Raw genomic sequence first — 13,905 nt, 5'->3', positions numbered from 1 at the left:
TGGGGGTGGGGTGGGGGGGTCAAAAGATTTGATGTTATAGTTGGAAAACAGCAAGGAATGTGTTAGTTGGAAAAATGGATTCAGTAAGTATTATGATTTGTCATAAGATGTAACTAAACCCTAAACCCTAAACCTTATGACAAGTCATACTTACTGAATCCATTTTTCAATAAATAGATTTGATGTTATAGTTGGAAAACAGCAAGGAATAAAAGAAACTTGCACAATTAAGGTCTCACGAAGTATTTACCAGCATCAAGAAAGATCTTATTAAATGCTTCTGTACATAGTATGGCTAATATCAATCATCACCCAATAGAAATGTAAGTATGACTTGTTGTCTTAGTAATTGAAACTGGTATTTATCTTGCACAGCAAAGGACCTTATGCCAATAACTTGTAACTTATCTTTTAAATATTATTTTAAGAAAAAAGTCATGCATTCATCATATCAAGCAACAAGGAGGTAATGTTTTTCATAAATAGAAACAAAAGAAACAGAAGCAACCCTTCAGCTATGCAGGAAAGCAATAAATTCACACATTTTCTAAACTGATTACATCTGAACCTTGACACTTCGAAATACATAAATAAAGACAAGAGTAATCCAATGATACGATATAAACTTAAATGACATGATAAAAGTCACGGCCATGAGAAATTTGTGAAGCTGAATTACATGCAGAACTACATCTGCTACAAGAAAAGTTGGCTATATAGTTGGATTATCGTGTTACTCATTCAGCAGACACAATCATTTTCAATGAATGGATGTACCGGGAGCAAGCCATCAGAATCCTGCTTTCCATCACATTCTCAGAATATATAAGAAACTAAAATAGTTTAGAGAAAGCAGTATCTTAAGAACAGTAGCTGACAAGGAAAGATAACTTGGGGCTGAGATATAGTTTTAGTTTACACAAAACAAGTACTAACTTGGGGCTGAGACATAGTTTTGCTTTACACTAAACAAGTAAATACCTATGGTTCTCCCGGACGTCAATCAGCTCCACTGTCCCGTTTTGTTGGTCATCTTTAACTTTTGAAAGAGGTGAAAAGAACTGAAGTATCAAAATCAAATGATCAGCCCAAAGAGAAAAACAGGAAATACCAGAGGGAGAACTCTCTCAATTTTAATACCTGATGCATTGAGATGAAAACAACAGAAATCCCAAGAAGAAAGTTTACGGTCAGTGTATGACCAAACAGTAGAGCAGATGCTATGCCTGTAAATATTGTTGCAACGGTCGAAGAATACTTCTTCAGAATCGTATCTGGTACAGCAGAATACCATAAAGGAAAAAAATTTCTAGTTAAAAGTGAGATAGTTACACAGAAGCACCAAGTAGAAACATATAACAACCCCCATTAATAGAGGATATAAAGAGCGAAAAGAAGGTGGAGCAAACTGAGCAATGATCTCACCAGCATATTTGAAAAAAAAGGACGACAGAATTCCTTGCGCTGCATTGTTAACAATTAGAAGCATGGTTGCCTTCGAATGCCCCTGAAAAATATCCAAGCTACCAGGACCTGAAAAATTCAGAAGAAACATTACAGAGGCTGGAGGAATATTATCCAACAAAGGCCTTGCTTTGAAGTAAAATTTTTTGATACCACTATGGACACTTTTTAAAACGAGGACAGAATTTTCACACAGGTTACAAGCATAGACATATATGTCATCATGAAGGTTCCCAATGACCACTCCACTCCTATAAGAGAAGATATATACACACCATGATTCCCAAACCAAAAACATTTGTGTTTTACCATTAAGAGATTCAGTATTATGATTTGTCATAAGGTGTAACGATAAGATCTTTAACCACTATGACATTACAGTAACATGATTTACACTAAGACGGAGAAGTGTTGTCATTTGCAATTTTGCAGGTTTTCTCCAGGCGGTACATTCTAATCCAGGCAAGCGTAATAATGTGGTATTTATAACTGTAACAGTTTACTTGAAGTCTGAAGATTAACCATAAAAGCAGGGACCTACGAACTATAATGATATTAAGATAGCAGAGTAACAGTGTTATTTTTTAAACAAAATGGGCAAATTAGTAAAGTCAAGTGCAGTTTTATTTAGTCAGTTATTATTTGCATTGCCATGTTCTAAAAAATGTGATTCGTAGGAAAACCCTCAGAATCAACTCATTACCTTTAAATACAGCAATCCCAAGAATAGCTAGAAAGTTGAATATAGCACCATAACCATAGAGAAATAAGTTCTGCGAATTAAATTGTAACATGTCAGATGGTTCAGGAAGAGAGTGCTGATAGAAGTCCCGCCCGTCCTCTATGAATGGAGAAATTAGCATAATCTCTGTTGCTACAGAGACAAGACCTGACATGCATCAGTTGAAGTCCTATAACTGGACAACAGATGCTGCTCCAGGATAAAGATCCTAGTACAAGCCGGATTAGAAAATAAGGCAAGGAAAAAGCTAGCACAAACAGTGAAACTGAAAGAAATCCTTTATATGTTCATCATACCAAGTACTCAAATATGGAAATGTAACTAAATTATAATGTTACATTTTTATCATAAGAGAGACCTGCTCTTCATATTGAATCGTAATAAAATTACTGTGTTACATCTTCCTTGTTCCCTTGTACAAGGCATTCGAAGTCAGAATTTACCGTTGACAAATGTTCTTGGACATTTCTTAAATGAGCCAAGTCTCCTAAGAATCAAATATTGCAGTAAACTGGCACTGATAAATACCTCAAGTATAGGAACATAAAAGTTATACATCCATTCAAAAGTAATAGTTGTCCCAGGAAAGAAAGCAGTGGAAAATAATGAGCCAATCTAACCACAGAACATTCTGATGATTCAGAAATAGAAAAATGATAATTAGCCATGGTTAATTTACCTGGAGATATATGCTAGTGTCATATTGACTCTTCAAAGCATACTCATTGAATACTGAGGCCATAGAAGGCACAGTTACCTGTGTAAAAGAAAACCCCTCCTTTAGCCAGTAATAAACTAGTATCTTAAATGATGTCCAGGTATTTACTAAGGCCTTCTCCAATAACAAACAAAATAGAATCGGTAGTAGCTTGTTAGGTTGTTTGAATCACTTACAAAAATCAGTGTATAGATGTAGGCAATTGTGGTAACTGGAAGAGCCAAAGAAGTGGTGCCTTCAGGAAGGGATCGAAGTTGATTAATGCTTATCCCAATTAGCAACAAAGCAAGAGCCTCCCACTGCAACATAATAACTCTTATTATATGGGTATACAACTTCCATCCTGCAAGAATTTATACAGGATGCCTTGCTCTTTCCTGCTCCTACAATCAATATTGCACCTCCAGCTTAATTTACTAGTTTGAAACAACTAACCTGAATTACGGAAAATCGCCTTTTCATGATAAATTTCAACAGCACTGCAATAACCAAAACCTGCACATTGACAGCAAAGAAACAAATATTAAAGAAAAGCTCTACCATAGCATCATATCCAATAAAGTATTCTGAAATATATCCTTTGGTGTAAATGTCGAAACTGAGAAATCATCAACTGATATGTTAAGTCTCAGGTATCAAAAAAGAAACCACATTTTTTTCCCGATAATCACCAAGAAGGTACTAAAAGCATACAAACTACAGCACAACTGCAACTGTTACATTCTCAAAGCTTCTATAAAATTCATGTACTGATCGAAGTCTTCTGCCATACGTACCCAACACCACAGGTAAAGATTACGAAAACAACTATTCTTAACGCTAGCTAAATGATTCTCCCAATTCTCAAAACATCGCTCATTGCTTTCCAACCAAATGGTACAAAAAAGATGAAAAGAGGTATCATTTCCCAGATTTGCATTTCATTTTCCCGACATTCTGATTTTGCCAACAATTCAATAGATCTCTCACATTCTTTGGCATCACCCATTTCACACCTGATACCACTCTGAGTTAGGAACAGAATTCATATCTGCTTTGCATGATTACAATGCATAAAAAGGTGTTCGGCACATTCCTGAGAATTTCATAGAAGAACTACACAAAGGAATACCCCTTCTTGTTATGATGCTTTAAAAATTTTAACACCCAATCCACCTCCTTTATTGTCTTTTTTCCTGCCATTTGACCAAATCAAAATTTTCCTGTTAGCATTTCCTTCCCAAAGGAACTGGCTTCTAATAGAATTGAACTTCTTTTCAACACTCCCTGGAATGGGAAAAGGTGACATCAAATATCATGTAGGAATTCCGTCCAGCACACAACTAATTAAAGCCTATACCCATTTATCCAAGGGGCCATGTTCTTAGCACATCTAAGGCTCCTGAAAAGAAATAACCACCTTAATAAAACTATTTGGATTTAGGTTAATAGAGAGACAAGTGAACAAAAAAGAGTAGTCCTTTTTTTTCTGCCCTGTAAAAAGGATGTTAACAGATAACTTTGGACATTCTAGAAAGATGCTAAAACAACTTCCTTCATTAGATTAAGCACCAGCTAAAGACTGCAAGCTATTAACAAAGAGTACTTCATGGACTTCAATCCACATTACTTGAAATTTCAAAAAGAAAATAGTTCTATGCACTGGCAGCTTCCATAATAAAGATTAAGATGGGGGCAATTTCAGTCAAGTCCTGAACCAAAAATTGTGGAATCTAATCCAGACAGATTTGGATCAAGAAACAATGGCAACAACAGTGACGCTTCAATCCCAAAAGATCTGGGGAGATATTCGTACCGTATGGAAGTTGATCCAAATTTAGGTTTCATCCAGAGATGCGAATACAGGGATGAAGTTGGATTGTGCTAACCAAATTTAGCTACATTGTATTTTTACAAATGTGGTGTCTGGCCAGATCAAGCGCACCTCCACTAATTCCATAGAGTTCCTACTACCTCCCACCAATACAGGACCAGGTAACTCTATCCCACAAAAAATCAAAATGTAGCAGATGATGAAAAGAAAGAAGAGGAGCCAGAGTCAATAAAGTAATTGAAGAATGCAGCAGAAAATCGGCAAAAGCAGCAAACACAATCAGATGATACGTTGTAGAAGTGTTCAAATATAGCAGTTACCTTCAGATTGCTTAGCATCTTCACTGTTGCTGGATTGAAATATAACTGTACAAAATATTTGAGGGAAAATGTGAGAAAAAGGAGAACTGTGGTAAAAGAAAATCTAGAGTGTATAGCCTGGTAGCTAGCAAGCTGTGACTTAAATGTGATATTGGACAGTGAAAAGATCTTAATAGTAGTAGAACAGTCAATCAAATACGTATTCATGACTCAGTAGACTCCAAGCCAAACATGAATCAAGTTTTATAGAGGTGTCTCAATAACTGATAAAGTGAATGGGGATGTATAGAAAAGAACCCATAAACTGATACAGAGTTATGAAAAATGAATTTAGTTCTTCATTTACATCTAAGCGGTGAGAGGGAAGAGTCAAGACATCACCTGTCTTCTACAGCACCATGATATGGCATGTCTACTTGTCTATACATGCCAGACCTTCGCCCAGTAGGGCATCTAACAATGGTAATTGGTTAGTCAGCAGCCTCCCTTATTTAGAATTCTTAGTCATGCTAAGGACAAAGTGACAGCCAGCAGAAAATATTGTGCACAGAAGCATTCTTGCGAAACCACAATAGTCCATTGACGCCAGAGATAGAAGTTTGTTATTAGTTATTAACAAATACCAATCTCTGTGGAATCATCACTCTATGTACTCAAGCAGCATTCAGATTTCTTAGTTTGAGGTATAAATCCAACTGCCTAGCTCAAAAGTCAATATGTAACCTTAGAAACTAGTACTGGATATATCCCAAGTTTTGAGACAAACAGGTAAAGTTTGAGAGCAACTTTTCTCATGGAAGATCTGTAATTCTCTATGAATACCATGGATGAAGCAAGACAATGTTCCAACTTTGCAGCTCTGTACAGTAAGTACAAGTACAATGCAGAGGCAAAATGTACAATGCTGGATGAAATAACAAAACTATGGGAATTACTCAGAGAACTGACAAGCACAGAAAAGCTCAACAAAATAGTACCTGCATGATGAACTTTAGGTAGTTATTTATGGCATAGAGTAGTGCTGGTACAGCAAGAAGCACATTGTTTCGTGCAGCCTGAAGAAAAAAAATGGATGTAAATTATCAATTAATAGAAAGCCTGTTGAATGATTTGGTAGCATGTTTGCAGAACAAAACACATGGAAACTAACTAATGCATGCATGTCAAGACTGAAAGAATCAGTCACACACAACAGCCATCAAGTAGTCAACATAGAATCTGAAATCTATACAAAGGCTGACAACTTCAATTCTCTAAGAAGCTGAAGTACTGGTTTAATAGAATGGTGAAGGACAAAAAATTTAACCAGGATTGCAGATAAGAATTAGGCAACTTTAAAATGGAACTGACAGTGCAACAAAGAAAAGTGAAGCTCTCACACAGTCAGCAAGCTACAAGGTATCAGAAGTCTTAGAATCTTTTTTGGTAAGTCAAAATTTTCATAAGTAGACACCAAGCAGGTGTCAAAGTATGTATAAATTGTTTCCATGACTCAGCCAGAGCCATTTACTGGCATTTATCAAGTTGCCAACCATATATACAACTGTGAAAAGCAACAACTGGAGCTCCATTTTTATTTTTTGCCAAGTGACATCAACTAGAGATCTTTCAATAAATATCATACATTTTTTCCTATTTTTTCCTCTCTGCCCCTCACTGACACGGTTTAGTTGTTTATGGACTTTAGGTCGCATAGAAGCTTAAGAAAGAGGAAAACCAGTTATCTGCAAGCATCAATTAGTCACCTTAATGGTGTTTCCATTTCACATCATACAAACTGACAACTGAGAAATGGAGCAAAGCGAGGTAAAAAGGTTGAAGTTTCCTTTTCCAGCCAAGTGCAAATTTGAATTGTCAATACAGAGAAGACAAAACTCATCTACAACAAAACTTGGCAGCTTGACACTACGTAGAAATATGAAAAGGGTCCAACTTCCAAGGTCGATCAAAGGTAATGTAATGACCCTCTTGGTCATTTCTGGGTTTTGTCTTTTGTTCGTCGTTTAGAGCGTTCCTATAGCGATCCCAAGTCATTTGTGACTTGCTGGGACTGACAGTTTGGTCAGCTGGTCGTTCGTTTGGTTATTGTGTGAGTTCTAGTGTTTTTGGAGCTTATAAACCTTGAACGATCATTTTCTATCAAAAGTTCAAGAAGATGATATCAAAATCCAATTCTGACGATTTCATCAGCTCCGGAAGGGTCATTTTAGGCTAGTAGCATGGTCGGCACGACTCCCGAAGTTTTAAGTGTGAGTTGGTGCGATTAGGCGTTTTAACTTCAAGTTTAAAGGCTAAGTTTGACTTTAGTCAGCATTCTGAGGTTTCCGGAATGTCTAGTTTGACCCTTCTTTTGTGTCCTGAGGTTGCCGATATTTTTTCGAGCCCTTTTGTGTTTTTTGACTTAAAATGGACGATGAAAGTGGGACCCACTTTTTATCGAGATGACCTCTGATGGAAATTTCGACTGCGCCGTTAAGTCCGACATGTCGAATTTAGTAGGGCAGATATCTGTTTTATTTTTATCAGGTTCGGAACGGATTCCGAGCACCCCGTCGGAGACTTTGAAGAAATTAGCCAAAGCTGAAATCTGATGCAGCCCTTTTAGCGACCAGAATTTTGGGGTTAATAGCGACCAGTTTCGTCTTTTATAAAAAACCCAACTCAGCTTCAGCCTTCTTCAAGTGTGATACCTTGAGCTATAAAGGTCCGATTTGGGCGATTCAGGAGGTTAACTTGAGTGAATTTTCGAGGAGAACGTGTTGGCGTGGTTGAAATTCACATTTGAAGTCTCCGTTTCTTGCGATTTTAGTGTCTAAACGACCGTAATAACATTGTGCCTCTATTTTTTATAGTGTGTCAACGTTTCGAGGCCATTCGGAAAAGGAAAGCTCCGAAGAAGTGATTTTTGGAGAGCGCATGATCTGCCTACAGGTAGGCTACGATTTCCTTCTCTTAGATTGAAGTCGAACATGTGAATGCATGTTGATTAGTTGAGATTTGGGTTGGGTAGTTATTGAATCATGCATAGGTGTTAAAAATCATGTTTTCGACCTATTTCTGAGAACTATCGAGTAACTGTGAGCATGCTTTATGTTATTAATTGACCTTCTTTGCTATGTGGAGTACTTGTATGCTTTGTATGCTGGAGTACTGTTTATTGGAAGTATGTTAGGTCTTAGTTTAGGTTTGACTAGAGTTTGCCTTAGAAATGCATGATTCGAAACCGGCAGGACTTAGTTTTGCCCCGACCTCGCTCGGTCGGCTTAAATCGTTGTAGACCGGTGTAGCAGACTAGAGTCTGATAGTTTGGGCCTTAGCTAGACGATGAGCTCGCTCCGGCGATAGTTATCCTTACTTCATCGATGTTACGGCTTCACGAGCTACGTCAGTGACAATGAGTTCCGCTCCGCAATTCAAAGTTGATTTTCGATTCGGTTCTAAGGACTTACATTGGTTGGCTAAGTGTGGATGGTGTTCCACGGGTATTTATTTATTATGGATAGATAGAGACTCTTTCAGCAGCTATATTGACACCTTTGTCGGGCATCCGGATTTAAGGCTTGACCTCGACTTCATTGATAATTTTCGAAGAGCATCCGGTTCAAAGTCTGGCCTCGACCATCCGCATACTTATGTGGAGCATCCGGTTAGAGGTACAGCCTCAGTTACTTATATTTGTGATTGGCTACTTGTGTAATTCTGGTGAGTGTCTGGTTCGAGGCCCGACCTGCCCACCCTCAGATTCTACTTATTGGTTTTGAGCATTTAGTTCGATGTTCTTTGGCCTTGGGTTCTATTCTCCTTAGTTGTAGTTATTCTCTGTACTCGTCGGGCTTATGAGGGTCCGTTCGAGTTTTTATTTAAACTTGTGCACGAGTGTGCCTTCTGGGCTTATGGGGGTCCAGTTAGGTGTAGTTAGCTTATATATTACTTTAGTTAGTTCTTTCTACACTCGTGTGCATTCCATTGTTACTTAGACTTTCGTTCTTGACCTCTAGTTGTGTTATTCCTTCTTTTCATATTGCTTTACTTCTCAAGTTCAGTCGGCCTATGATGCATACTGGGTACCTGGTGTTTGGTACTCATGCTACGCTCTGCATCTATTTTCATGATGTAGGTCCGAGCACGAGTAGCCAACGTTGATCGAGTTTGGAGCAGTCTGATCTAGAGACGGGGGTGAGCACACGACGTTCTGTACTATTTCAATCTCCATCTGTATATATATAGACTTGTCTTTTACCTTTCCAGACAGTCTAGTTTCAGTGGTCCACTTCTGGGACTTGTACTCGTTTTGTTGGTAGATTTGTACTAGTGACTTCTAGGTTCTGGGAGGGATCCTTATTTGTATATATGTTTTGGTTTGCTTCCGCCTGTTTATATTGTTATATTCCCTCCGTTTCAAAAAGGATGACTTAGTTTGACTTGGAACAGAGTTTCAGAAAAAAAAAGACCTTCTAATCTTGTGGTTCTTAATTAAAGTTATATCAAATGTACCAAAACGCCCTTTAATCTTGTGGTCTTAAACATGCCACGTGGAAAGTTAAAGATAAAGTGTTGCCAAAAAAGGAAAGGGGACATTCTTTTTTGAAACAAACTAAAAAGGAAATAGGGACATTCTTTTTTAAACGGAGGGAGTAGTAAATTCTGCCTACTCTTGTTTAGTTTCTACCCTCAGACCCATTGTGTGTTGCTCCGGGTTACGGGTCGGCTTACCTACTGGTGGGTATAGTAGGTGCCATCATGACTAAAGAAATTGGGTCGTGACACGGCAAAACTTGCAGCTCGAACAGTATGTAGATATATGAGAAGGTTTTAATTTCCAAGGTCGTTTCACATTATCTCATTGTTCAGCCTGTTTTTGCATTTGTCCCAATAAAACTATTCTTTGACAATACTATAGAAGTTTCTGTATCTCTGGATCAACTCAGTGTCTTCTTCCTTATTCTCCACATTTTGGATCAACTCAATATAATCACATTCTCGACTTATGTTTTCTTTTCATAAGGTAACTTGCATTCATTCCAAAAACATCAGCATCTAAAAATGCTGATGATGAACTTTACAAACAGAAACCGAAAAAAAGAGGGCAGGATTGCTATTATTTTCCACTTATGTTAATTCCTGTTTCACTCTTATGGAGATAATACTCATACTTTAGAGCCTGGATCTTGATATGAAGAAAGGTAGAACTCACAGCAACATATTGACTCTTCTGTGGAATGAATAAATGAAGGTGTCCTGATATACGAGAGGAATTGCAGTAGTTCTTGGATTTTCTTTTCAGCAGACTATACCAGTGAAGAGAAGCATTTAGTTCTTTTATCCAATATCAACTATACAAAGCATGCCCCAAGCAAGTGTAATGTCCAGCTTGCACCTTTTCTTTACTGCATAATATCATTAGCAGATCTTCACGATGGCTGTTCCCTTAAACCATAACATCCTATCTTTCTTGACACCCATCCATTTGCATCAAGCTCAAATTCCTTCTTGTATGTGTAGTTCCCCACCTGGGAGATTTGGCGAACACCATAAGAGGTGTGGTAAAACTTTTCCCTTCTATACAACTCATTATATCTATTTTTTAGGGAAAAAAAATTGTGGTGTCCGGGCCAGCTTATGCACACCTCGACTAGTTCCACAGGATACCTGCCACCTCCCACCACCCATCAGTAACAACTTTGGCAGACAATGGGAAGAAACCACCTAATGATTTTGTTTCCGGTGGGATTTAACTCATGATATCTTTCTTCTGTGCAGGATCTTACACAGAAATTAAATTGATGCTTCAGAAAGCTGTTTAAAGCTTTCTGCGTCCAACAGCAACAATACCCTTGTACAAGACAGTCATCCAGGGTAGGCATCTTTCAAATCCTTAGTGTCATACATGAATATAGGTCAATCACGTAAGAAGAGGACTCAATTTAGAGACTGGCTCCTCAGATATTACATCAATTACAAACTTTAAATTATCATAAAGAACATATGCAAGAATCTTGCTATTACAAGGACATGATGAGCAATAAACTAGGTTTCAACACACCCAGGAGAACTAAGAGCAGTTACAACACTCACACCAATGACATTTTACCTGGACAAATGTGGATATTGAAAGAAGTGGCTTTTCTCCAACCTTTTGATGCCTGGCCTGCAGAAACATTCCAACAAGAAACATGAAATTGAACTATCGAAAAAAAATCTTAGGAGTAAACAAAAAACATAAAAATAGTGTACCTGGATTAAAAGCATTATTATTGCAAAGACGACTTTTGTTGCCTCTGTCAAGAAGTTGACACTTACGGGACTAAACTTGAATTTTCCATCCACTTTCGACATAAATACCAAAACAGGCTGAAAAGGGGGATAAAATACCAGTGAGACAAGTCTTTCTCATTTTTAAGCAGCAAATTTAAATGTTTTGCTGATGGAAGCAAGTGGTAAAAGAAATGAGGTGACAGCTATAATTAACTATATTCGATAGAAAAGCAGAAGTTACTTTTAAATTAAAAAAAAAAAATCAATGGTGATTGTTATGGAAAGAGCCCAATCCACACAAAATCAAGAAGCTTAGTGAGTGTACACTTTACTGGTAGAATATTATCATTTGCATGCAAAAATTAAGAACTTTTTTTCTGATAACTGAGAAGAAAACGAATAAACAATTAGAACATTTGAAAAGGACCCTACCTGTAAACCAACCAGCATACAATCTCCTACAACCAATAGGACATTGAGAGCACGTTGCTTTGATGAAATCTTGCTTCTGTGTCGATCATATGCCCTTGAAATAGTTTTTACAGTTGGAGAAACCAGCTTGGAATGACAGACAGCGCATTCTGCCATACCGTTCTTCATGAGTCAACTGCTTAATATTTCAGCTCACCTAAATACAAGAAACATGTTGTTTGCAACCATATATCAGAACAGAAAAATAGAAGGGTAAACAAACAAAAAATCTAAGCAAGGCAATAGAGTAAGAAAAAGTTCTGGCGGTGGGCTTGTCAAATATAATTTAAGCACCAGAATTATATTAGCTGATTTGCATCTTTTCAAGACAATCTCATATGCCATTTAATGCTACACTGTTCAAACAGCTTAAACACATCAAGTGAAGTACATGCACAAGTCATCCAGATCCTACATTTTCTCAACCTTGATATGAAACTACCATCAAGCCAAACCGCATAACAAATATGTACATTGCGTGTATCATTCATTCATCCCCTAGATGTCACATGGGTGTAACACGGGTGTGAGGTACTTAATAGCATGCACACATCTATAATGGATACACAAAGATACCTACTTGTTCTTTGTGAATTCTTAGTGCAGCTGCAGCTGAATAAGTCCTGACTTCACTTGTCCCAAAGATGATGAAAATGCGAAATTTAGAAAGCGCAGATCTCACTATCCAAGGGATAAAAATGAAATCTTTTTGCATGATAACAACAGATAGTATTGAATTTGAGAGGGACCAAGCATCCATACATGAAATAGATCTACATATCAAACTTATTTTAACATTAAACATAAGCAAAAGGAGAAGAAGTGACCTGTGAGAGAATTGGCGGGAAGACAAATATTCCGGCCAGATCCAGATAAGTCCGGCTCACCGACCGACGGATGGAGTTGAGCTGAGACGAGTGGAGTGAAAGTTGAAATTTGGAGATTTAGGAAGGGAATTGTGAAAGAGTTTGTTTGGTTGTATTAAGAGTTGTAAAAGGGCTCCTTCACTTTGCTTCCATAGTAAAACACATTCATTTGGTGTGAAGTTATTGTCACATTCATATGGTCTTCTATTTTTCATTCATTTTCAAACATTCTATATTCTTGTATCCAATTATTTAGAGAATCACTTTAACTACATTGTTCTATTAACTTGTTTTTCAATAATACTAATAAAAAGATAGTAACTTTTTTCTTTAAAAAAAAAATGACATTAGTAAACGGAAAAAAAGGACAAAATAATAAGTGTTGAAAGTCACGAAAAATTTATATACACAAAAAAATACAAAAGTGAATAAAATCATTATATTTATCTTTTAAATTTTGTAATTCGCGAAAAATTCAATACCCTTATAAGAAATTACAATGTGATTATCAATTCATAGTTAGGGACAGAAAAAAATAAAGAAGATAATTGTGCATTATATTTTATTTTGATTGATGTAAGTTTATATGTCAAAAATGAATCTGGTATTGATTAAAATGGATCAAAATTAATTATCTAATTTGGAAATGGAAGGGGAGTTGGGCCAGGATAGCCCATTTATCTATATTTATTGGGAGAAACAGTATTGGGCTATTCACATGTACACGACTCCACTCCACCCCCTAAAAAATAAAAAAGATTTGAACATAAAACAATTACTAGTTAATTGGAAGGAAAAAAAAAAGGAAAAATTATTTAACTACACTCCTTTAATTATCTTAATAACCATTTACCTATTTATTATAAAAATTTCAAAAATCCCTTATTCCCCCCAATTAAAAAAATATGAAAGATACATAAAGATTTTCCACCCCTTTTTCACCAAATTGGCAAGTTTTACTTTACTAAAACAAAATCCTATTTTCAAGCTACCCACTTCCCCATTAACAGCCCCAATTAAAATTTACCATATTAATTTTTATTCATTTTTTATTTCCCTGCGTTTTAGGTGTATAATTGTCTAATTTGAATTCCCCATTCCACACGTTTGCAGTTTAACAAAATTTGAATTCAAGTACAAATTTGCAGCCGTATCTATTTGATATTTTGTAGGAGTCTCCTTCTTTCTAATCAGATTTTCTAAGTTTTTAAAGGGTAAACATTTTAGTCTCCTTCTTTCTCTTCATCGTGTGAGTT

General features: G+C 36.7%; 1 protein-coding gene across 2 annotated transcripts in view; it reads right to left on the bottom strand.

Annotated features, from left to right (window-relative positions):
- Positions 1 to 12,849, bottom strand: part of LOC107030949 (CMP-sialic acid transporter 2) — a 14,513-nt gene extending 1,664 nt beyond the window's left edge. The window contains exons 1-14 of one of the 2 annotated variants that reach the window (XM_027919587.1): positions 12,611 to 12,849; positions 12,364 to 12,410; positions 11,745 to 11,940; positions 11,292 to 11,408; positions 11,149 to 11,205; positions 6,035 to 6,112; positions 5,058 to 5,102; positions 3,360 to 3,419; positions 3,101 to 3,223; positions 2,886 to 2,963; positions 2,168 to 2,237; positions 1,426 to 1,533; positions 1,141 to 1,274; positions 982 to 1,061 (exon numbers count right to left, since the gene is read on the bottom strand). In XM_027919587.1, the coding sequence (XP_027775388.1) occupies positions 982 to 1,061; positions 1,141 to 1,274; positions 1,426 to 1,533; positions 2,168 to 2,237; positions 2,886 to 2,963; positions 3,101 to 3,223; positions 3,360 to 3,419; positions 5,058 to 5,102; positions 6,035 to 6,112; positions 11,149 to 11,205; positions 11,292 to 11,408; positions 11,745 to 11,912 (1,118 nt within the window). In that variant the 5' untranslated portion in view covers positions 11,913 to 11,940; positions 12,364 to 12,410; positions 12,611 to 12,849. The remainder of the gene's footprint in view (positions 1 to 981; positions 1,062 to 1,140; positions 1,275 to 1,425; positions 1,534 to 2,167; positions 2,238 to 2,885; positions 2,964 to 3,100; positions 3,224 to 3,359; positions 3,420 to 5,057; positions 5,103 to 6,034; positions 6,113 to 11,148; positions 11,206 to 11,291; positions 11,409 to 11,744; positions 11,941 to 12,363; positions 12,411 to 12,610) is intronic. The other variant, XM_015232163.2, reaches the window with a different exon arrangement.
- Positions 12,850 to 13,905: the final 1,056 nt, after the last annotated feature.

The sequence above is a fragment of the Solanum pennellii genome, chromosome 9 (assembly GCF_001406875.1).
Source record: "Solanum pennellii chromosome 9, SPENNV200".
Taxonomy (NCBI): Eukaryota; Viridiplantae; Streptophyta; class Magnoliopsida; order Solanales; family Solanaceae; genus Solanum; species Solanum pennellii.
Note: the sequence above shows the minus strand (reverse complement) of the source record. Positions and strands in the feature narration are given on the sequence as shown.